We start from the raw sequence: 23089 nt of genomic DNA on the forward strand, positions 1-23089 counted from the left end.
TCAAGGTAAAAAAAAAAACAAAAAAAAACAGGTGCTCATTACAAAAAAATGCATGTTGTATTCTTTGTGAAGACATACCTGATATATTTTAGCACTTGAAAAGTAGCTTGTTGACGTTCAAATATAAATTCTCATAATAAAAATGAAAACAGATTCATTACCAGATTGGCGGAGTGCCAACGCGACAGCCCTACTTTTCGTGCGCTCCTCGGCGCGGAAGGATACACTTCGTTTGTGTGCGTACAGTGACTTGTCCAGTTAATGACGCAAGCCAGGATGGCGACAGAGAGTCTAGAAGTTTGACATTTTCACAGTTTACAACAACTGCAGGGGAACGTAACAATACTCCCAATAATGACAGCTCGCATGTTTAGTGTTCTCTGTGATCAAATGAGTTTGGGAGGGGGAGTTCGCTTCCAATAAAAGGGCACCGCTAAAGGATCCTCTTCAATCAAGGTGCACAGGATCATACTTTACTGACGAGGCTCTATTTAGGACTTAGCAGACGGGGAAAATACAATACATCAATAGCTGCTTAAATCACTGATTTGAAAAATCATTTATCAATGTAAAATATTGAAATACACCCTCTAAGAACAAATGCCTTCCTGGTGAAGGACAAACCGGATACTCTCTCCAAGGTGCAGAGCAGCCCATTGAGTAAACCACATTAAAAAGCCTTGAGCACATGCCAGACCATGGACCATTTCTGTCGGTCAACTGCGTTTTTAAACCTTATATGCGTAGGAAGAGTGAGTTAAAAATGGATTTGGGTGGCGCTGATTTTAAACATACAAGTGCACACCACTTTTATTTCTTTTAAAATTGCAAATCAGGACCAGAAATTATCCTTTGATGCCCTGCATTAAACAAAATCTGAAGAAAAAACTAAACTAAACAAAAAAGCCAGCATCATTTATCGGTTTCCAAGCAAACTTTTCAAATTACTTGTAAATGCTGAGACCCTGATTATATATATTTTTATTTGGCCAAGAACCATCTGCCCTTTTTCAAACCAAAACCTAATACAGTATGTAAAAGAAAATATGGAAAACAGCAATATTACATAAAAAAAAAAAAATACAAGGACCATCCCCTTATGTGGTCACGGCACGGTCAGTGATAGTAAAATGCTAATGCTGTTCACCGACTGCATTCACAGTGCACTCATTGGTGGCAACCGTTGGCCCCCGTTCGCTCATGAACAGCACACTAGCAGTAACAACAGCTACTGAGTTTTTCTCTCAGACTCCAGCCTCCAGGCACCAGTGAGGTAACGCAGTCTGATAAAGACTAGATCCTGGCCCATCTGTAGCCAACTCCAGAACGGCACCAACTTTGACCCTAAAATGTGCAATAAAACAAGCCTTCATTACCTCATAGAGGAAATAACCTTCATTTTTTGTGACATATACTGCTAGAATTTTTGTTTTTTAATTGCCTGCGCTTTAAGTGCAATTATATTTCAGAACTGACAGCACAAACCTTCAATCTCTGTCCATTTAACAGCCACTTCTACTACAGGGATATCAAAACACTGAGCAATGAAGAGAAGTTCCACATCAAATGCCCTGCAAGGACAAAAACATTTATTTCAATTAAATGTTAAATTTTAAATAAAAAAAATCTTTTAATCTAAAATGTGCTTTTTGGAATTTGATGCTGCATGTGAAAAATTCGCAGAGATGGTCTTCAACTTTTAAGCCTCCTTACCAGCGTTCCACATGCAGGCTGGAGAAGGTTTTCAAGGCAGCTTCACGGGTGAAGAGCTTAAAACCACATTGTGTGTCTTTAATCCCTCTCACACAGAAGAACCACACCAGAAAGTGGAATCCATACATCAGGAACGTTCGGAACAGAGACCGCTGTCACAAGAAGAAACAGAAGAATGAAAATGCAAAAGTATTGGCAATTTTCTCATGACCAGTTACTGTCATGCTCCAGTATTTTGAGAAACAGTGTTACCTGAGCCACTGATTCTTTTTCCAGGTGAGCTCTGGATCCACAGCAGATCGCCATATTATCCTGCATGGACACATGAGAAAAATATTTTCAGTTGCACTGAGCTCTTTGGCAAGGAAAGGTCTGTTGGTAATCTGATAACCGTATCTCCTGGCTAAACTTCAAACAGATATTTAATCCACATACCAACAAGAGATTGGCAATACGCTGCCTGTCTATTTTTATTTACAAAAAGTGGAGTCTCACAGGCTTCTCACTGACGCTCTCAAGACCTTCTTCAACATTTTCAATGTCAGCAAATTTAGTTGCTCCGTCTGCATCAGCCATAAGAATGAGGCGTCCGCGACTGCTTAGAGTTCCCTGAGTAGAGATAAACACAATAAGAAACAATGTTCAACAATTTATTAGCTAAGCTGGTGCAAAATAAGGCTTTTAAATGAGATTGAGAACATCCTTAAACTGCTTCAGGCATCAAGCCATGTAACTGATTAATTACTGAGTTTGTTCACATTCCCAGCTGAGTGCAAACAGCATCTTTGTTATGTCTTTCATCAGATTTCATCAGAAATGTGGATAATGCACAAGGAGAACGGGGTGTTTTTGTATTGTTACCATTCTTACTGCACCACCTTTTCCACGGTTCTTCACCAACGTCAAAACTCTCACTTTCTGTGCTCCATACTTCTTTGTGTATTTCATGGCAACCTGAAGATACAAGCATTCAGTTTGAAAACATGCACATTAACTATTTTATTCATTATTATTATTGATTATAACATATTATATAAGAAGTAAACTTACCTCTGTAGTTTTGTCTTTGCTGCCGTCATCTACCACAATAACTTCATAGGTGAATGATGGATTCTCCTTCTGTAAAATCAACAAGAGGACACATTAGGTTAAACAGAGTCACTTATGTTACAGCACTGCCATCTAGTGGTGAAACAGACTTAAGTGCAGAAGTGTCCAAAAGAATTCATTTCTGGATTCACAGGTGAACTCAGATATTATATTTACTTACATTTTTATTTATATTATCCTTTTATATTTTATACATATGTTATAAAACATTCATAATCACAAATATTTTACTCTTAATTAAATACTGGACCTGTCTTTTCTCCAGGTATTCCATAGCTTCATCCATCATAACAGGTACTGTGATGGGACAGAGATATGCATTAACAATATAAATCCTCTTATTGCCAAGAGCAGATTATTTTTTTTTTTTGCCTTATCCTCTGACATTTTCTGTGCAAATCCTTGTTTTGTACTTCTAATTCATGACCAGTTTTGTTTTGCTTTTTCCTCTGCGCTTCCACATTCATCCCTTCTCACCAGAGCTTACGCTACGTCCTACCAACATCATCCCTCTCTCATGAATGCCCATACGACAGTTAGCTGAAGCTAGAGATTACAGTTTAGAAAGTTTTTATTTTGGATATTTTTCTCAGACAAACACATCACTTCAGAAGGCCTTTATTAATATTTATTGGAGCAGTTTTTATGATGGATAGATGCCCTTTTTTGGGCTTCAAAATCTTAACCACCATTCACTGCCATTATAAAGCTTGGAAAAGCCAGGACATTTTTTTTTATGTGACTCTGATTATATTCGTCTGTAAGAAGAAAGTCATATACAACTAGAATGGCTAGTAAACCATGGGATAATTTTAAATTTTGGGTGAACTATCCCTTTTATCATTCCAAACTTTTGACCATCAGTGGATACATATTTCTACATATCCAATCAAAACAACTCACATCTGAGTTCCTCGTTGTATGAGGGGACAACCACTGACAGCTCCAGTGATGGAGGGTCCATCAGACTGGGAAAAGACTCCTTCTTGCCATCTGCAGTCAAGAAGTGTTTCTCCTTTTCATGGCGGGTCTGATCTACCATGTTAGCACTGACATGAGCAAAGACAACAACCTAAAGACAAGAACAGGTGTGACGCAAGGGAGTAACTAACTTGTTCAACTGGATGAATCGGTAAAGCTCAACAAAAGTGCGACTATATATACATGCACAAGTATTTCAACACTTTTCATTCATTAAAATGCATTACATTTTATTTTACAAAATAAAATAAAAAATCAACAAGAGCAAACAAGCTAGCCTCATAAAATTGCCACATTATAATATAAAGATTTAAAATGATAATAATAAAAAATGATATAACTATACCAATAGTAAGACGATCACCGCCAGGATCATCGAAAACTGCAATAACTCATATAAAGGGAAATCCATCATCCATATAGTGAACATTGCACTGCAGGGAAGCTGTCACCCGTGTATAGCTAAACTACCCCACTGAAGCATACAGAGCAGCCTTAAAACGAGTCTTCGTGAGGCGGGACATATATGAATGGGTGTCGGAATAAATCGTTACATCTCCATTGTTGAACTTTACTTCCAGTTACAGAGGAACACCTACGCGGAAGTCGTCCTCACAAACCACATCATCACAGCGAGCGAAGAACACGCAGCGCCGCAACAACACTAGCGCCTCCAACTGGAGCGGAGGACCCGCGAGCCGCTTCTTTACAAGTCTTCACGTGGTGCTTCTAAACATCATGGCGGCTGGTTTCAAGTGAGTGAGCTACTATACAGCATGCATTACATGTGTAGCTTGTTTCTGAATTATGAGATAACGACTTCGCGGCATTATTTAATGTAAATAACGACACATTCATTGTTTTTAATTTTTTAGAACCGCGGAGCCTCTAGAATATCACAGGAGCTTTTTGGTGAGATGATCAGGTTTTGATTTCTGTTAACGTTATAACACTAATAATGGAGTTATTCATTATGTTAATCTAATATTCAACAGAAAGAAAACTGTCGTCCAGATGGAAGGGAATTGGGAGAGTTCAGACCCACCACCTTAAATATTAGTACGTTATGGGATGCATATTAATTAAAGTGATTATAATATTCAAATATAGAGATGTTATTAGGCATAACTGGATGAATGTGCCCTTCTAGGCTCTATATCTACAGCTGATGGATCAGCATTGGTGAAAATTGGAAACACAACATTGATATGTGGGATCAAAGCGGTGAGAATCATTTTTATTTTTCCTAAAAATTAGGATATGGCTGTTTATTATTAAGTTATGAAGCATTTTTTTTCTTGCAGGAGTTGACTATGCCACCATGTGATGCTCCAAATAAAGGATATATAGGTAAATGTAAATTATAATTGGAGATTTGAGAAATATTATACTTTGAGGTGTTGAATGAATTGTAACTCAAGTTCCTCTTTGCTCTCCAAGTCCCAAATGTAGATCTGCCTCCACTGTGCTCTTCTAAATTCAGACCCGGTCCACCAGGAGAACAGGCTCAGGCGGCCAGCCAGTTTATCGCAGATGTCATTGAAAGGTACGCCTGCATTTTTCTGTTGAAGCAGTGTGCTTTTTTTTTTTTTCTGTCAAAAATAAAATAAAAATGCAAATAATGTTTGCATGAAATTCCATATTTAATACTTATTTATTTTTTTCTGCTTTTTAGTTCAGATTTAATAAATATGGAAGAATTGTGTATTGAAAAATCTAAGGTAAGAGCTAGTAAATAAATATTAGTGCTGTGAAACGATTAATCGCATCCTAAATAAAAGTTTTTGTTTACATAATATATGTGTGTGTGCTGTTTATATTTATTATATATACACTCTATAAATACACATACAGTAGATATTTTGAAAATATTTACATGTATTAATTTATATTATATATATTTAATATATAAACATAACATTTTTCTGAAACGTATACATGTGTGTGTATTTATATATACATAAATATACACAGCACACACATATATTATGTAAACAAAAATTTATTTTGGATGCCATTAATCGTTTGACAGCACTAATAAATATATATTTATAAATGATCAAATATTTCTCATCAAATTGTGCTTTTCAAATCCTTTGCATTTCTTTTATCACTCATTTTTCTAGCTTTGTTGGGTGCTGTACTGTGATATAATGTGTTTGGATTACGATGGGAACTTACTTGACGCCTGCATCATAGTTCTGCTGGCAGCTTTAAAGAACGGTGAGCGCTTCTCCTGAATGTAACATTTCCTCCTGCTGTTATGAGGACTAATTAACACGCTTCATATTTCTCAGCACAACTCCCTGAAGTCACAATAAACAAAGAGACAGATTTAGCAGAAGTTGACATCCAGAAGAAGAAGGCCTTGAAGATCAACCGGCATCCAGTTGGCTCATCGTTTGCAGTATTTGATGAGTAATTAACAACTTATTTCTCTATTACACAACTGCAGTGTAGGTTGGCGTTAAAACACGATTTAGTTTAGCCCAAATCAACTTCATGATTATTAAGAAAGAAAACACTGGTCTCAAGGTCAATATAAAGTTCTGTAGAAATGACAATGAGTTCACAGATAATCTTTTGTATTTCTGCATTGAACAGCTCTATAATCATAGTCGACCCCACAGCGGAAGAAGAAAGCTTGTCAACGGCATTACTGACTGTGGTAACGGACGAGGAGGATCGACTCTGTGCCGTCCACAAACCAGGTGAACATTAAGACGTGTGACAAATTGCAGGTTATTTACAGCATCAAAATTGTGATTTTTTTGTTTTGTTTTTTATATTCGCTTTAAAATATGGATTTACAGTCGTCAGTACATTTTAGCATGAGGATATAAACATGGACGTGGTTTTGTTTTTTTTCAGTTTTTATTTAAATGTAAGAATTAAATGAACCAATAGTTGGCAGCGACAAGTAGTAATAGTAGTATAATATTAACAGTAGTATTTAATAATTTATTTTACATAACAGTAAAATTACAATACTAATATGCTTCTCTGCAGATTTCTTTGCTTTAAATCATTAAACTTTAAGGTTTATTTGGTGAAAATTTACAGGGAGACCTTAAAGCTTCTTTTCTGTTGACAAGAGTCATAAACGCTCTTTACAAATTTACCTATTAGATCTACACAAATCCTACAAACTAGTTGTTTTGGATCCAAAAATTGTGATTATTATGCATCTGCAGATTGTAGATTTGCAGATTTGATTGAGTATTTTTTTTTGTAGATCTAAAAACAAATGTTCCATTGTGTTTTAGGTGGGACGTCGTTATCCGGTGAGAAACTGCAACACTGCATAAATCGAGCCATAACGAGAAACAAAGAAATTAGCAAACTGGTGGGCAAAGTCATTGAGAGCACGAAGACGGCGAAATAAACACACACAGTCATGACATTTTTATCTAAAAGATGTATTTTTCACTGTCAATATATACTTTTCTTTTTTATCACAATAAAACTGCCGACAAAGACCATTTACAAAAATTCTGCCTCAGTTTTCAGAAATGTCATCCATTCACATGGTTTAGATTTTTTTTCTCCATAAGAATATACATCAGCTCCCCCTCAGTATAACAAAATGCCATTTTAAAATGTGCCGTATAAAAACCGCACATGTAATTGCATGCTGGGACAAGGCGGCCTATCACTCTGACATCCAGCAGTAGAGAGAAGTTTTCTCATAACGGTAAAGTTGAGCAACAGGTGATTGAGGCACATCTGTACGGCCCTTATTAGTGTGCGTAGGGTCCACCCTCTCAAGCCAAACAGGCTCTCGTTGAAAGGGCCATTTGGAAGGAGAATAAAGACAGCATGCCGTAGAGAACCCTACAAGAATTGTCTCATTTAATATCTTGTATTTCTTTAAAAAATACGGTAATACTCTAAGGTCCCCTGCTCTAAAAGTCCTTGCAGTATCTATCCATCTGTCCTGAGGTCAGGAGGGCAATTCCTGCACCCCTATGAACATAAAAAAACAACTTTAGTCCGGTCAAGCCACAGTCAAGTCCGTAAAATGCTGCCGATCGAGCACAGTGCCGTTTTCTGCCATCCGGCTGGAGGTCATGATTTGGGGAGGGGCTGTGGCGTGCTGCGTTTCCTCTTACTTTTTGGCTGGTTGGCGGAATGTTGCCGTGGCAGCACCGGTTGTGCTGCCGCCCCCACTGCCATACCCATTTGCTGCTGTTGCATTTGGTGCTGCAAGAATTGTAACTGTGAAAGGGAAAAGTAACAGATAATGAATGTGTGCAGTTTAAAGTGTCCCCAGAGTCTCCTCTCACAGCAGCTGTGCCTCAGAAGCATCTCTTCCGCTTAGTCATGGAGATACGTGTTATGAATGTAAGCAAACTGACACTTTTAGCTCTGATCGCTAGATTAGTTGGTTTAGCATATCCTGTCCTCCACTGGTTCTTGTAATCGATTTATACAAATGTAGCAAAGTGGGAAAACCAGTCAACCTTTTTTCCCCACTTTAGGCTGTATTTGTTTCTCATGATTTAAAAAAATTAAAATAGAATGTTCAATGTGGAATAATACTTAATAATTAAATATTGTTTTAAAAGATATACACACTACTGAACACAAATTAAAAAATAAAAGTATATGTACTGATAATTGTTTATATATATATATAAAAAACTACAATTACACATATGTGTGTGTGTATATGTATAGTTTTTTTTTGTTTTAATTTTGATGATTAGAGCTTACAGCTCCTGAAAGTGAAAATACTGTATCTCAAAATATTAGAATATTTCCTAAGGTCAATCACAAAAAGCATTTGAAAAGCAGAAAAGTTCAAGTATGTTCATTTATGCACTCAATACATTGTCGGGGCTCCTTTAGCGCAAACTCCACAAACTTTCTGTTTCAGAAGTGGCTTGGTAGCCTGAAGACGTCTGAGCGTGGTGACTCTTGATGCACTGACTCCAGCTTCAGTCCACTCCTTGTGAAACTCTCCCAAGTGTTTGAATCAGCTTTGCTTGACAGTATTCTCAAGCTTGAAGTCATCCCTGTTGCTTGTGCACCTTTTCCTACTCAATTTCTTCCTTCCAGTCAACTTTACATTTAATATGCTTTAATACAGCACTCTGTAAACAGCCACACCTTTCAGTAATGACCCTATTATATATTCTAATATATTGAGATACTGGATTTTGACTTTCATGAGCTATAAGCTCTAATCATCAAAATGAAAACAAACATTTTTTTAAATGTCTTACGTTATGAATGTAAATTATATATGAAAGTTTCACTTTTTGAAATAAGTTAAAAAAAAGAAGTTTTTCACGATATTCAAATTTTTGGAGATGCACCTGTATATAAAATCAGATAATAATCAGAATGATTAGAATGATCAGCATATTAGAATGATTTCTGAAGGATCATGTGACACTGAAGACTGATGTAATGATGCTGAAGTGTGTGTGTATCTATATCTATCTATCTATATATATATACATACACACACAATATTGCCAAAAGTATTAGGTCACCCCCTTCTAATGAGCACGTTTGACTACTTTAGTCATTTCTGATGAGTTTTTAGCTCAAGGTCATTTAAAGTCACACCAGAGGTGTTCAGCTGGGATCAGGACTTGGCTTTCTGCAGACCAGTCAAGTTCTTCCACACTGACTGAATCAATCATGTCTTTTTGAACCGTGCCTTATACACAGAGGCACTCTCATGTTAAAATAGAAAAGGGTCCTGTCCAAATTGTTGCTATAAAATTAGAAGCACACAATTCCCTAGAAAATCATTATATGCTTAAACATTAAGATTTGTACTCATAGAAATTACTAAAGTAGTCAAACATGTTCATTAGAAGGGGGTGACCCAATACCTTTGGCAATATATTGTGTGTGTGTGTGTATATATATATAAATTATTATTATTATAAATGTAAATAATTTCAAATGCTACAAGTAATTTAGGCTTCATAACTTTATAAGGTGCAGAATGAAAAATGGATATTCATTCATTTATTCATTACATTAACCAGTGCTGGTAAATTATTAGTGTTTTTAAAGAGGAACTTTGAGTGTTACATGACGGCAAAGGTAATCTAAATATAGAAATAGGGGGAACAAGTTGCTAAATTACCAACCTGAACTGTAAACTACAATTTATCAGTATCTACAATTTTCCAGCCAATTTGGTAATAGGTAAAAAGTACCTTTAACTGGTATTGAACATTGTACAAGATGCATATTTCATGTATGTATTACATGTTTTTGTCGCCTCTCCCACTGGCTCTGATAATGGAAGAGTTTTGACTGAAGCAGAGCTGCTGAAAGGAAACCACCTTTCATTAACACTGCAGTGAAAATGGACAAATATCAACAGTGTTTGCAGAAGCTGTGTGAGCCTGAAAGAGGGAGGAATGGAAGACTCGAGGGTAATTGATGGGAACAACATACTGTGAGGAACAGAAGAGGATCAAGCAGGAGCGGTGGATAGAAGGTGGTCAAATTAAAATTGCAATGTAGCTGATGCTTGTCAGTTATCTTCTATTACACACACACACGCACACACACTGCCATGCTCTCGTTTGGTGTCAGTAAGACAGCAACTTCAACTCGCATCTCAGCTGGGGCTAATGCAAGAGTTGGGCTGTTACTGGGGTCAGATGCAGGACAGGAGAGTGGGCCGATCAATGTGAGCTGTGCGTGATGGAGAAAAAAGCACAAATGTGTCATGCTCGTAAATGAAATCTGATGAACCTCCTTATAAGACATTCCTTAAGTTTTGGAGATTTGGTCTCAATTGCTATAAAAACATGCTTCTCAAGCGGCTGTTAGGAGAGAAGCTGATGCCACAAGCTTATTTGAAAAAATGTTAGTAAAGGCTTAGACAGAAAAATGGTAACTCAAAACATGGCAAGAGAAGAATCCATGTGAAGCTTTACATGTGGGTCAGAAGTAGCCAGAAAAGAAGCTATTGATGTGATTCTTGTGAACAACAGTGTTTAGTGCTATGCAGTTGTGTAGTGTGGAACATTTATTCTAAAGAGTGAATGCATAGACGTCATATAACAGACTGATCACTGACTTTTCAGCAGACCTTTGAATTTGAAATGTAAAACTTCATACAAAAATAGGTATGATTTAGGACTATCAATCTGTTTAAAAGTTTGGGTTCAGTAAATTAACTTTAACATTGTTTTTTTTTTTGATTAATACTTTTTAGCAAGAATGATCAAAAGTGACAGTAAAGACATTTGTAATGTTATCACTTATAAAAATGTCCTTCCACAAAAATATTAAGCAGCATAAACTTTTTTGCCATCGGAAAAGTTTCTCGAGCATCAAGTCAGCACATTAGGATGTTTTCTGAAGGATTGTGTGACACTGAAGACTGGAGTGATGGTGCTGAAAATTCAGCTTTGATCACAGGATTAAATTAATTTTTTAACATATACATTTCAAAATATATTCAAACAGAAAACAGTTATTTTAAATTGTAATAATATTTCACATTTACAGGGTTTCTAGACATTTTCCAGAATCAAATTTCCAAACCTCTCGGTAGATTTTCGGACCCCATTTAATATAAATGGTTCAAACAGCATTATTTTCAGCTTTATATTTGGTATAAAGTACAGTCATTTGTAAATATTTTTATTTTCTCAGGGGGGTTTTTTTCATTGATTTTCTTGAAATAACACAGAGTCCCTAAAATTAAAAATACAGACTTTTACATGCACACAAGAAACTAAAGAAACTATTCACATGTGCATGGGAATGTTTTGCATGCTAACGCATTACAATTTCTAGTTTTATATAACTTATTTCCTTTGTGCATCACTGCCATCTTACTATCAATAAAACGATAGCATGGATGCACATGAATTAACATTGTTAATTACTCAGGTTAACAGAATTAACCTGCTCAAAATGTTGTTTTTCTTACGGTAGTACCCCTAATATCAAGGCCTAATGTCTAATTTAACACATCATCTGTGGTAGTGTAGAAACTGACACAAAATGGGCTGATGGCATAAAATTTGCCAAGTTCAAGGGTCTATAAAAAAGACTGATACTGTAAAAAAAAAAAGTGTTTAAGATTTGGCTTTCATTGGGGTAATATGCCATATTTCAAGGCCTTAGGTCTCTTTAATGCATAGTCTGTGGCAGCCTATATGCTAAGGTTTTTTTTATTTTTGCAAAGGCCCTATTTTTTGTAATATGGTGCTAAACCCAAAATGCTTATAACCAGCATTTTGCATAACGAAAAAGTGCACAATTAATTAATTCATTCATTTGACGATCACTAAAGAATCACTAAACAGCTACCATGAAACCTCACTTCTTGTACTATAAATGTATTTTCATTAAATTCTTAATTTTCTATTATTAAAAAACTAAATAGGGGCAAAAATCTGGAAACAAATATTTTTCCATACTCTGCTTTCTTTTTTTTCCATACTTTTCCAGACCTGGAAAATACTTAAATAAAATTCCATACTTTTCCAAACCCGTAGGAACCCTGACATTATTACATTTTGCTGTTTTTCTTTTTTTTTTTTTATCAAATAAGTGCAGCCTTTGTAAACAGACATCTTTAAAAAGCTTTAAAAAATTCAGAGCCCAATTTTTTTTTTAACATTTTTCCTTTTTGGGATGAAATAACCCTTCAAGAAGGTCGATTTTGAATTCACGTGGTCTTCAAAGGTCAGTGGAAAGGGGAGTCAGTGTCTGAGAGGTCAAAGGTCAGTCTGATATACACATGTCTATGGGTGGATGAGGTCAAAGTTGCTGCATTACTTGGATCTGTGGCTGGTGCTGTTGCTGGAGCCTCGGGGACGGTAGGCTGGGCCCGGACCCCTCCAGACCACAACCCAGCTGGGACAGCACTACCACAGACAGAGGGGTGGGGTGGAGGAGGAAGAAGAGGGGAGGGGAGAGAGAAAGAACAGGGTGGGGAGGGAGGTAACAGGAAATAAAAGGTAGGATGTAGCAGAAAGAGGAAAAGTGGCATCCACCATCATGTTAATCAAATGACAAACCCACATAATCAAAAAATAGGTCTGATTAACTTCGGTTGATCTATGTTGAGATTAGTATGAGACACTACAATATCTAAATCCATTAGTATGTCTACACGTTGTGTTAGTGTCTGTTAGAGATATCTGGACTAGAGATGTACTTGAATAACAGTGAAAGAAGTGGCAGAGAAATGAAATGCATGTGTCCAGTGCATGAGTCTGTACCTGCTGCCTGAGGAGACATGAACCCCCCCCCCACTCCAGTGAGATTGATGACCGCCGTCTGTTGTGCGGACAGACCCTGTTCTGCCGTCAGACCTGGATCAGCCTGATTTAAAGAGAACAACTGAATTAACTTCAGAACATACATAAAAAAAAATTTCTTTGGTGTAGCATGAAACTAAAGAGGGTTTGTGAGATGCCAATGTCAAATTGCATTAAATAAAAAAAATTGTATCATCCTTTACTCACCCTCATGCACGAGTTTCTTTCTTATGTTGAACATAGAAGATATTTTGAAGAATGCTGGTAATCAAACAGTTGATGGTGCCCATTGACTTCTATAGTATTTCTTTAAATGTCAACAGGGACTAACAACTGTTTAGGTCTTCAAAATATCTTCTTTTATGTTCAACAAGAAAGAAACTCATACAGGTTTGGAACAACATGAGGGTGAGTAAAGGATGACAAAATGTTCATTTTAGGTTGAACTATTCCTTTAAGTCAACATATATATGTAATTTAGAAAGAAAATATTTGTATGTAAATTACAAAAAATAAAAACTGTCATATTTTAAATGTAATACAGTATAATAATATAATAATTATAATGTTATAAACCTGTAATAGATTCTATTTTCTTTGAGCACAAAAGAAGATATTTCGATGAATGTTGGTAACCAAATAGTTAATTGTAGCCATTGACTTCAATGGAATAGAATTTTCAGTTTTAGGTGAATTACCCTTTTAACACTATTGGAGTTGATTCTCAGCCTCTGGAAATTGCTAGAATCTTGATAGCAGTGTAAAACAATAGCTACAGTGTGTCTGACTCACTGCGTCCCCCTGCTGCTGGGGGCTGGATGTGGCGGAGTGACTGCTTTGCTGTTGAGGGGAGAACTGAGACAACTGCTGCTGCTGTAGAGAGTTAAAAATCAGTGGTCCTGTAGGGAGCTAAAAGAAAGGGAAAACAAATTTAAATGGGAGAGAAAGAGAGAATCACCTCCACAAAAGCCAATACTTCAACTACAAAAGCTCTCTCACCTGAAGAAGGTTCAGCGGTCGCAGTCCCGGGCTGTTGTTCAGCCCAAAAGGCCCACCTGCTGGAACAACATGAACATTTTTCTATCTACAGTAGTGACTGACAACTTATAAAAGTCACTGATGAACATCAGGCCATGCAGGGAGAGATTCACTAAGGGGTTTACCTGCTGGAGCTGCAGGCTGCATGGCAGGAAGAGCTCCAGACATGAGACCACCAGAGGGCAGAAGTCCACTCAGGGGTATACCAGACGCCAGAGTACCAGGACTACAGCCTAGCATTGGGTTAGAACCGCTCATCAGAGACTGCGGACTGCTGTAAAGAAAAACACAGCAGGGGTGGTTAGTCGCTGTTTTTTCCTTTTCATATCCCTGAAAAAAAAGAAGTCACAAACGTGGGTGGGTTCTTACCAAACCGGGCCCACCACATTGATGAAGTTGAGCCCTGCGGGGTTTGTCATGACCTGTGAGGATGTGGTGCTGGATGTGGGCAGGGGAATAGTCATGACAGGCAGGGTCATCTGCTGTTGGGCGAAGGGAGTCAGCAGGGTGGGCTGCTGTGGAAGGGCGGGGTCCTGAGGGGTGGGCGTTACTGAAGGTGTGGCACTCTGAACGTCGGCGGGGTGGGGCGTCGAACACGGCGTGTTGGTGGGTGTGGGTGTGGAGGGCTTGGGAGTACCTGATCCTGTGGAGGACGATCAGAGAAGAAAGACGAAATAAACATCTGGCTAGCAAGCACTGATAGCTTTCTAGTTGTGAATGGAGGGATACTCACTCTGCATGGGCGAGAGAGCAGCAGGGGACAGCAGGCCAAGCTCCATGGAGTGTTTCCGGGAGAGCGACTGATTCTTTGTGGGTGGAGGGGTCGGGCACTTGAGATGGCCGCTTGAGGCCTGTGTACTGTACGGGTTACCTAGACAAAGGGAAGGAGTGTTTGTACACTTTTTAAAGTCATATTGAGATAGAAGAGAGGGAATGAGATTGAGACATGATGGAGGTCGGACTTGAACTACACTATATTGCCAAAAGTATTGGGTCACCCCCTTCTAATGAACATGTTTGACTACTTCAGTAATTTCTATGAGTACAAATCTTAATGTTTAAGCATATAATGATTTTCTAGGGAATTGTATGCTTCTAATTTTATAGCAACAGTTTAAACAGGACCCTTTTTCTATTCTAACATGACAGTGCCTCTGTGTATAAGTCACGGTTCAAAAAGACATGATTGATTCAGTCAGTGTGGAAGAACTTGACTGGTCTGCAGAAAGCCAAGTCCTGATCCCAGCTGAACACCTCTGGTGTGACTTTATATGCAGACCTTGAGCCAAAAACCCAATACTTTTGGCAACATAGTGTACATTGTATACATGTCAAACAAAAATCAGCATATTAGAATGATTTCTGAAGGATCATGTGACACTGAAGACTGGAGTTATGATGGTGAAAATTCAGCTTCGCCATCACAGCAATAAATTACATTTTAAATTATTTAAAATATAAAACAGTCATTTTAAATTTCACAGTATTACGATATTTATATTCATGTGCGTATTCTGCTCTTCTCTTGTTGATACATATACATATTGTTATATTATAAGTTTGTCTCACCTGAGGAGGCGCAGGCTGAGCCGGCTGGCAGTTTGATAGGAGGAGGTCTGTGTTTGATGCCCTTTCCTAAAACCGAAGACTGGACCAGAGCTGAGAATCCATCAGCCTGGATCAACAGCAAACATCCATCAAAATAGACCAATCTTGTCATGACATTCACGTGAATGTTAGGCAAAAGCAATTTTTTGGTGTCTAATTTCTAAATCTGACACATAAATATCTAATCAAGCATTTAGGATTTGTTTAGACTGACAGAAAATGAGTAAATCTGCCTCATTTCAATTTTTTTGTAGCCTGAAGTACAAAATCAGCACATCTTATGTTTACAAACCTGAACACATAAAATCAGTTTTTTTGCAACATGTCTTAGTCGGAATGGTCAGATGTAACATCAAAGTGTCTCACCTCATTTTCCCTGGAGGGAGAGAGCTGGCCTTGGGACCCTGCACTGCCTGAGTTGTGCAACATCTTCACCTGACACTTCACGTCTCGTTCATACACCTCCTTATACTGCGTCAGAAACCTGCGACACAGGAATATTTTCATGGCAGCTGAGCGCAACAGAGACCCGAAACTCAATAACGCCAAACAACAAAGCATGGCTCCTGTACTTACCGATCAGCATCTGTTTTTGAACCTATGAGGAATCTACAAACCACAGAAAAAATACAAGATCAGGTAAGTGCAACAACAGTTAGGCGAGTGTAACTTAACACTTTACTCTCATCTTAGAATAGAATGTAATATATAATATAAATGTAAAATAAGTACTTCTAAAATGAAATGGTAAAATGTCATCAGTTATTTCTTACGGTGGGTGAATGAGGTGCAGGTCTGTGACATCCTCCTCTGATTTGGAGTCTTTGGCGCTGTAGATTTTCCCATATACCAGTGGGTCCCCCATGGACTGGAAGATAGTGACTTTTGTTCTTTGAGGCTGACCTCCTACTTCACACTCGAAAATGTAGTTGTCCCTCACGTCCTATTACGAAATAAAGACCGCACATAACAAAAACTTGTTTTTTTCCCCTTATTAGCATATTACAGGGTCCATGTGCAGTCTAGTTAGTAAGATTTGCACATTTGTGTTACCTGTGCAGGCCAAACAGTGGGCTGAGTTTCATCTAGTTTGACAGAGTTCTCTGCCACTGCATATTTCTCCACCTGGAAGCAGAAAAAAAACTTACTTTCACAGACTTGGGTACAGGAAAATAAAATGTCAAAACACACCATCTCAGAACACTGAAGGATACAAGAACATGAAATTTATCTGAGCAATACTTTTAAACTCATTTCATTTAAAAAAATATATATATATATTTGTTATAAATGGCTTAGGACCTACAGAAAAAAGAGAAATGCTACTTTTACATTCATTTAACTGCATTACAGCAACTCACATCAATTTCAGATGGGACAGTCAGCTGACAACTGCTCTGTTTCCACATGTCCACACACTGAAGAAAAAACACAGAAAACACCCACACTAGTCATAAAGAACAAAAAGATATAATAAACACTTTAAATGGGACATTTGATTAATACAGTACTGTTCAAAACTTTAATTGGTAAGATTTTCTCTTATTGTTAAGGCTGCATTTATCTGTTACAATTTAAAATTCAAATAAATTTTAAATACACATTAAATTAAGAAACATTTCTTATTATCAACGCTGAAAACAGTGCTGTTTAATATTTTTGTGGAAGCCGTGATACTTTTGGCGCTTTGCCACTGCATGGTACGGCACAGTACGGTTCCGTACGGCACACTTTTGCGGGGGTTTCCACTGGGTACAGTACCTGGTGTTACGTCAAGATGTATGTGGTGTCTATGCATCTCTCTCTTTCTCTGTCATGCTCACAGATGGCCCTGCCCTAATTGAACGTGGCGGTACGTGCCCCGTGGTTGGTAGAGGCTGGAACTGCGCATCTTTCAAAAAAAGATACTTTTATGTTTCTCCTAGACCTGGGACGTAACACTGGTACCTAGTACTTTTTTAGTACCACCTCAGGCCGAGGTTCCAAGCGAGCCGTACCGTTACCAAAACGTGACGTGTAAACTCTGCTGATCACTGATTGGCCGAAGAAAATCGTCACTGCCTGCATCATTGAACTTGCGGCATGAGACTCAACAGACCCACTAGATTTAAATCAGCACAGCCAGCGAAGGACCGAACGCAACTGTTTTGAATGAGCGCACCTTTCTTTTAACAACCAAAAATGGCTGTTTCGTTGTCTGTTGAGGAAGTACAGACGTTCTTCTCGTTGACAGCCGAGGAGCAGATCCAGCGAGAGCTTGATGGAACGACGCAGAATTAAAAAGTTTTTCAGGAGTCACGGCAGTAGAGATGGCGCAACTATAACGACACGTGAATAATCCCGCCCACTCTAAAGCGGTACTAAACTGCAGTCGAAATGCAAACCGAGCCGTGCCTTGCCGTTCTGAACTGTGCCGAGCCGAGTCGTACCACACCATTCTTTTCAGGATTCTTTGATGAATAGTAAGTTCAAAAGAACAGCATTTTTTTAAACAGAATTGTAACATTATCACAAATGTATTTACTGTTTTTTAATCAATTTAATGCACAGAATAAAAGTAAATTCTTCCAAAAACGTATCTTCCTGACCCCAAACTTCTGAACAATGATGTACGTTTCACATATTTTACTATGTTTATATCCATTTACCCAAAATCATCAGAGAGAGTAAAACAGGTCTGCAAACAGTGTCTGTGTCTTAGACTCACATTTCCAGCTTTGGAGATCTTAAGGTCTATGGATGGAGCAGGTTTCCTCTCTTTCCTCCTCTGCAGGTAGTCCAGGAGTCGGAGCTGTGGCAGTGCAGGGCAGTGGCTCATCATCTCCTGCTGTCGGTTCAGAGCTGCTTGAGAATGCCTCCTAAAACACCTGCAGAGAGGAGAAACATGACAACCATCAGCACAGAATGATGGATAGCTGATATATGATTGGATCTGCATTTGAATTTCAGGATATCTTTGTATTAAACAAAACATTTTGAAGCCTTCAACTTTGATAAACCACATGAAATGATCAGATTCTTGCACTCACCTTAAACAGGCAAAAGATCTTCTACTTAACTATTTTTGTTAGCTGCATAGAGTAAAAGCCACTCACAACAATACAATGAGAGATCAGAACAGCAGCGGCTTCTCGGTTCACACATGGTGACTAACCACAGATAAAAGATCTACTCTGTGCACATCTACATAAGCTCTGTGGGTTTAAGCAATTTCTTGGATGCAAAATGTTTGCAGTCACAAACAATCACACTGAGCAGCAGACAACAGGAAATTATCACAGACAGTCTGATAATGCACTTTGGTTTAAAGACAACTGATGATCAAGCGTATGAAGCCAAACATATATTTAATGAAGCTAAAAAGCTAAGCGCATTACCGCTTCATGGATCGTGTGTTCATCTTCTGTTTGTTGTAGAGCAGACGGTTGGTGGTGCAGCTGACAGAGATGGAGGGGTCCAGACACAGAGGCTCTGCTGTGGCCAGAATCAACTGACTCTCCAGCTGAAGTTTATCGTCCTATAAACACATTCAAACCACATGAGAATCAATGCATCCTCCATACTTCACTGTGCTGTGAATCTGTCACTTTAATGTTCTTTATTAATCTACAATACTTGTCAAAAATTTAAGGTCAGTAAGATTTTTTTAATGAAATTAATATTTAATTCAGCAAAGATGAAGTCAGTTGATCAAAAGTGACAGTAAAGACATTTATATGCGGTAAAAAATATATATATTTCAAATAAATGCTGTTTTTTTAACTTCCTGAAATGTATCACAGTATCCACAAAAATAACCGTTTTCAACATTGATAATAAGTTATCAAGTTTTGCTATGTGCTTTTTAAATTTGTATTCTTTTCTTTTTATTATTTATATCTTTTGAGCTTTCATTTATTTTATTTCAGTTTTAGTAATTTTAATATTTCAAATTCAACTTAGTTAGCTGCCAAGGCAACATTTCTTTCTTTTACAGTTTCATCTAATATTTTAATTAAGTTTTATTTCAATAATAATAGTAGTTTTAGTAAACAATAACTGAATTTGATATAGGGCAGGTAACATTTTCAACACTGATAATAATAATAAATATTTCTTAAGCAGCAAATCAGCATATTAGAATGATTTCTGAAGGATCATGTGACACTGATGACTGGAGTAATGATGCTGAAAATTCAGCTTTAACATCACTGGAAAAATTTACATTTTAAAATATATTAAAATAGAAAAGATATTTTAAATTGTAATGATATTTCACAATTTTACTGTTTTTACTGTATTTTTGATCTACTTGCAGCCTTGATGTACATAAGACACTTCTGTCGAAAATATTTAAATAATCTTACTAACCTCAAAGTTTTGAACATTAACAGATAGAGTTCCCTCACCTGTGTCCACTTGTGGTGATCACTTGTCATAGCATGAACGTCACAGATCAGGGTCTGGTGTGGAGAAGATGGATGATTTAATAACGATACAATAGGGAAAAAAAGTTTCTCAAAATACAAAACAGGGACTGCTGGTCATGGATCAGGCCTGTTACTGACCTGCATAGTGGGTCTCAGCAGGATGTGCCGGCTCTGGTAGGTGGGCATCTTTGCATTTCCAGACTGTCGGTAGTCCCTGACCTCAGCTATGACACAGCCACAGTGGAATATGTTCACCTGACAGAAGAGAAGTAGGAAAACATATCTAAGCTGGTGGTTTATGCATCAGTAAAGAAACATGTAGGTTAATTAAATTAAAATCACATCTAGAGTCAGTTCTGAACCAGTATTTTTCATTTTAGTATTATTTATATACTGTAATAGTTTATTAATATTTTGAATTAGCTTTTAATATTTAATAATTAAATTTTTAATGGTTTTGTCATTATTTTTTATATTCCTAAGTAGCTTTATTTTATTTAATACATATTTATTTTTGGTTTAAATTTTTTTTTATTTCAGTCACTTGTCAAGGCAACATTTCTCATTTTCAGTTAATTATAGACCATATATTTTATTTCAGCTTTAAAAAATGATTTAATAACAGTTTTAGTTACCAATTTTACCAAGTTTTCTGAACATAATCTAGGGCAGGCTGTTTATATATAATAAAATTTTAATATTTGAAAATGTTAACGTAAAAAAAAACAATTATACAATTTCATTGATAGCAGAAATTAGAAAGAATGAAATTTAAAAAAAAAAAAACTACAAATATTAAGAGACTATACATAAAAATATTTACATGCCACTAACCTGTGATTTTTCTAGAAGGTCTACAAGGATGGGCGGCAGCTCCTCGGCATCCAGGTACTCCAGTAACTCCGTTTCTTCGTAGCGAAGTCGGATTGTTTCTGAATCTTATAGGTTGGGATGAGTTTATTAACATGCAACATGAAAAGCTCAGCTGATTTAACCATAAAACAAATAAAAAGCAGACAGTACCAGATCCATTTTTTCCTCTAAGCATAAGTGAGTATCCTTCATTTCCAGGGTACAGGTTGACCACCAGACATGAGACTGACTCCTGTGAGACCAGCTTCTCTAGTAGATTCACATTTCTCCTCAGTTTCTACAGAACAGAGAATGAATACACACAATACAATATTAATAAAAAAATTATTTGATAGAGTTATAAAATCCCACCCTACTTAATGTCCAGTTTCATTAAGAAATATATAAAATAAAGGCAGTAAAAATGGTTGTGAATGCTACTTTTTTTTAAAGTTACAGCAGCTGAAAATTACCTTCAACTCTGGTTCTTTTTCACACTCTTCAATGTACAATTCATAAAGTTTCTGATATAAGGATTTCCTTCCACTCGAGGATACTCGTCTCTTCGCCGGTCGCTGGCGAGCACTTTCAACAATGTACTAAACAAGAAATAACAATGTTATTGAACAGTAATAGAATATACACAGCTATTCTTCTCCACAGTGATTTCTCAGTTTGCATTTATAAAAGCAGTAAAATAATTATAATAGACACAAATAAACACCACTGTGTACGATAAATAAAAAGCACAGCAGAAAATAATAAGTTTGAACAAGTACCTCAGCCCGATCCAATGCATATTCTAAGACCTGTTGCTGTGGAAGAAAGATGTGAAATGAAAATACTGTCCATTGGAAATGTTAAACATTATCAAATCAATCGCATAACGTTATGTAAAATCCAATCCAGTTAAAAATGCATCATTAATCCAAACCTGCGGTTCTTACCATTGTGGTTGCTGCGTGACAGGAGGCGATGTTGTGTTACACCAGCACTGTCACCTCCACAAACACACCATTCAAGCCCTGAGATCAGAGAGAGAGACAGTTCAGAGACACACTACCACGTGCATTTACCTGTCAGCTGACAGTTTCCATTCAAGACTCAAACCCAGACACCCAACGAGAACTGTATGAATGCGAATACACAAAGTATGAGGCATGAACTCAGCTCATTAAGACTGTTATGCATCTGTGTGTATATGCAGTCACAACATCTGGCAAACAAATGTGGCGAACTTCCACAGGATGATGACAAAGTATGTGTTAAAGGATGCAATAGCAAGAAACAGCATGCATTCATGAAATGCAAAGGAATATGATTCCAGCAGAAAATGGCAAACTTCAGCACTGCAGCTCCAGCAAACGACAGGCTGGCTAACCACAGCTAACAGCTCACTTCAAATGCACAAATCCACAAAACACGACCAACTGACAGAGCGGGGCAGAACGTGACAATGGCGACAAACATCAAAACCGACTTGCCAATCGAGTTGCATCACCACAGGCAGGAAATCCAAAGCAAGAAGCGGAATAAATGTTCCAGTGCCTTCAATGAAAAAAACTCACAGCAGCCATTTTGTTCCAGTGTAACAACAAAATCCAAACTTCCGGTGTGCGCGCGTGCTGGAGGCGGAACCAAAGATGTGTAGCGCGGCGCCGCTCAAAAACAACATTTCTCTTCATGCTATAATACAAAACTATAAAAAAAATCACTAAGCTAGCCATAATTACCGTAGTTACTTCAGATATTATTACGACATTTAATCTGTGGCAACATGGTTTTAGCACCAATGTTATTAGAAAACAAAATGACACAAACCTTCTGGAGGATCAGTTATAAATGTTTTACAGTAAAAATATGGAAAACTGCAGTGTCTATCATATAAATAAATCAGCAAATCAACAAACATTTAAACAAAATATAATACATTATAATATCAATAATTGTATTCGTATAGGGTTAGTTCACCCTCATTGCTCACCCTCAACAAATTAAGATATTTTTGATGAAATCTGAGAGCTCTCGACCCTCCATAGACAGTAAGGATATGACCACGATCAAGGCACAGAAATGCAGTAAGTACATGGTAAAATAGTCACAATTCGCCTACTTATACTA

At 37.3% G+C, this 23089-nt stretch overlaps 3 protein-coding genes across 3 annotated transcripts; 1 reads left to right on the forward strand and 2 right to left on the reverse strand.

The window, feature by feature from the left end:
* Nucleotides 1-34: 34 nt before the first annotated feature.
* Nucleotides 35-4442, reverse strand: alg5 (ALG5 dolichyl-phosphate beta-glucosyltransferase). The gene is made up of 10 exons (XM_079411145.1): nucleotides 4151-4442; nucleotides 3727-3895; nucleotides 3074-3120; nucleotides 2764-2832; nucleotides 2575-2667; nucleotides 2209-2322; nucleotides 1966-2025; nucleotides 1714-1865; nucleotides 1486-1571; nucleotides 35-1344 (listed from the first exon to the last, which is right to left on the reverse strand). The coding sequence occupies exons 1-10, from the start codon at nucleotides 4232-4234 to the stop codon at nucleotides 1229-1231; spliced, it is 990 nt and encodes a 329-aa protein (XP_079267271.1). The 5' UTR covers nucleotides 4235-4442; the 3' UTR covers nucleotides 35-1228.
* exosc8 (exosome component 8) lies at nucleotides 4233-7291 on the forward strand. Its single transcript, XM_079411146.1, has 11 exons — nucleotides 4233-4559; nucleotides 4680-4716; nucleotides 4800-4863; nucleotides 4955-5028; nucleotides 5109-5154; nucleotides 5245-5350; nucleotides 5480-5525; nucleotides 5931-6027; nucleotides 6102-6222; nucleotides 6409-6515; nucleotides 7071-7291. Exons 1-11 carry the CDS (start codon nucleotides 4543-4545, stop codon nucleotides 7187-7189), a joined length of 834 nt encoding a protein of 277 aa, XP_079267272.1. The 5' UTR covers nucleotides 4233-4542; the 3' UTR covers nucleotides 7190-7291.
* Nucleotides 7213-22571, reverse strand: LOC306866120 (transcription factor SPT20 homolog). Its single transcript, XM_079411144.1, has 25 exons — nucleotides 22453-22571; nucleotides 21916-21993; nucleotides 21748-21783; nucleotides 21442-21567; nucleotides 21140-21266; nucleotides 20951-21054; nucleotides 20255-20371; nucleotides 20096-20149; nucleotides 19085-19224; nucleotides 18415-18574; nucleotides 17069-17125; nucleotides 16761-16832; nucleotides 16481-16650; nucleotides 16284-16316; nucleotides 16074-16191; nucleotides 15669-15774; nucleotides 14833-14970; nucleotides 14469-14742; nucleotides 14225-14373; nucleotides 14061-14119; nucleotides 13854-13970; nucleotides 13023-13125; nucleotides 12577-12665; nucleotides 7917-8022; nucleotides 7213-7770 (listed from the first exon to the last, which is right to left on the reverse strand). The coding sequence occupies exons 2-25, from the start codon at nucleotides 21916-21918 to the stop codon at nucleotides 7748-7750; spliced, it is 2481 nt and encodes an 826-aa protein (XP_079267270.1). The 5' UTR covers nucleotides 21919-21993; nucleotides 22453-22571; the 3' UTR covers nucleotides 7213-7747.
* Between the last annotated feature and the right edge of the window lie 518 nt (nucleotides 22572-23089).

This window comes from Barbus barbus (genome assembly GCF_936440315.1).
Source record: "Barbus barbus genome assembly, chromosome: 47".
Lineage (NCBI taxonomy): Eukaryota > Metazoa > Chordata > Actinopteri > Cypriniformes > Cyprinidae > Barbus > Barbus barbus.

Coding starts and splice junctions, on each gene's coding strand:
- alg5 (XM_079411145.1), bottom strand. CDS start 4,234: ATGTTCACTATATGGATGATGGATTTCCCTTTATATGAGTTATTGCAG. Junction 3,896..4,150: donor CGGTGATCGTCTTACTATTG/GTATAGTTATAT, acceptor TCTTGTCTTTAG/GTTGTTGTCTTTGCTCATGT. Junction 1,866..1,965: donor AAAAAGAATCAGTGGCTCAG/GTAACACTGTTT, acceptor TTCTTGTGACAG/CGGTCTCTGTTCCGAACGTT.
- exosc8 (XM_079411146.1), top strand. Junction 5,029..5,108: donor TGATATGTGGGATCAAAGCG/GTGAGAATCATT, acceptor TTTTTCTTGCAG/GAGTTGACTATGCCACCATG. Junction 6,028..6,101: donor GCTGGCAGCTTTAAAGAACG/GTGAGCGCTTCT, acceptor CATATTTCTCAG/CACAACTCCCTGAAGTCACA.
- LOC306866120 (XM_079411144.1), bottom strand. Junction 20,372..20,950: donor ACCTTCTAGAAAAATCACAG/GTTAGTGGCATG, acceptor CTCTTCTGTCAG/GTGAACATATTCCACTGTGG. Junction 19,225..20,095: donor ATCACCACAAGTGGACACAG/GTGAGGGAACTC, acceptor ATGTGTTTATAG/GACGATAAACTTCAGCTGGA.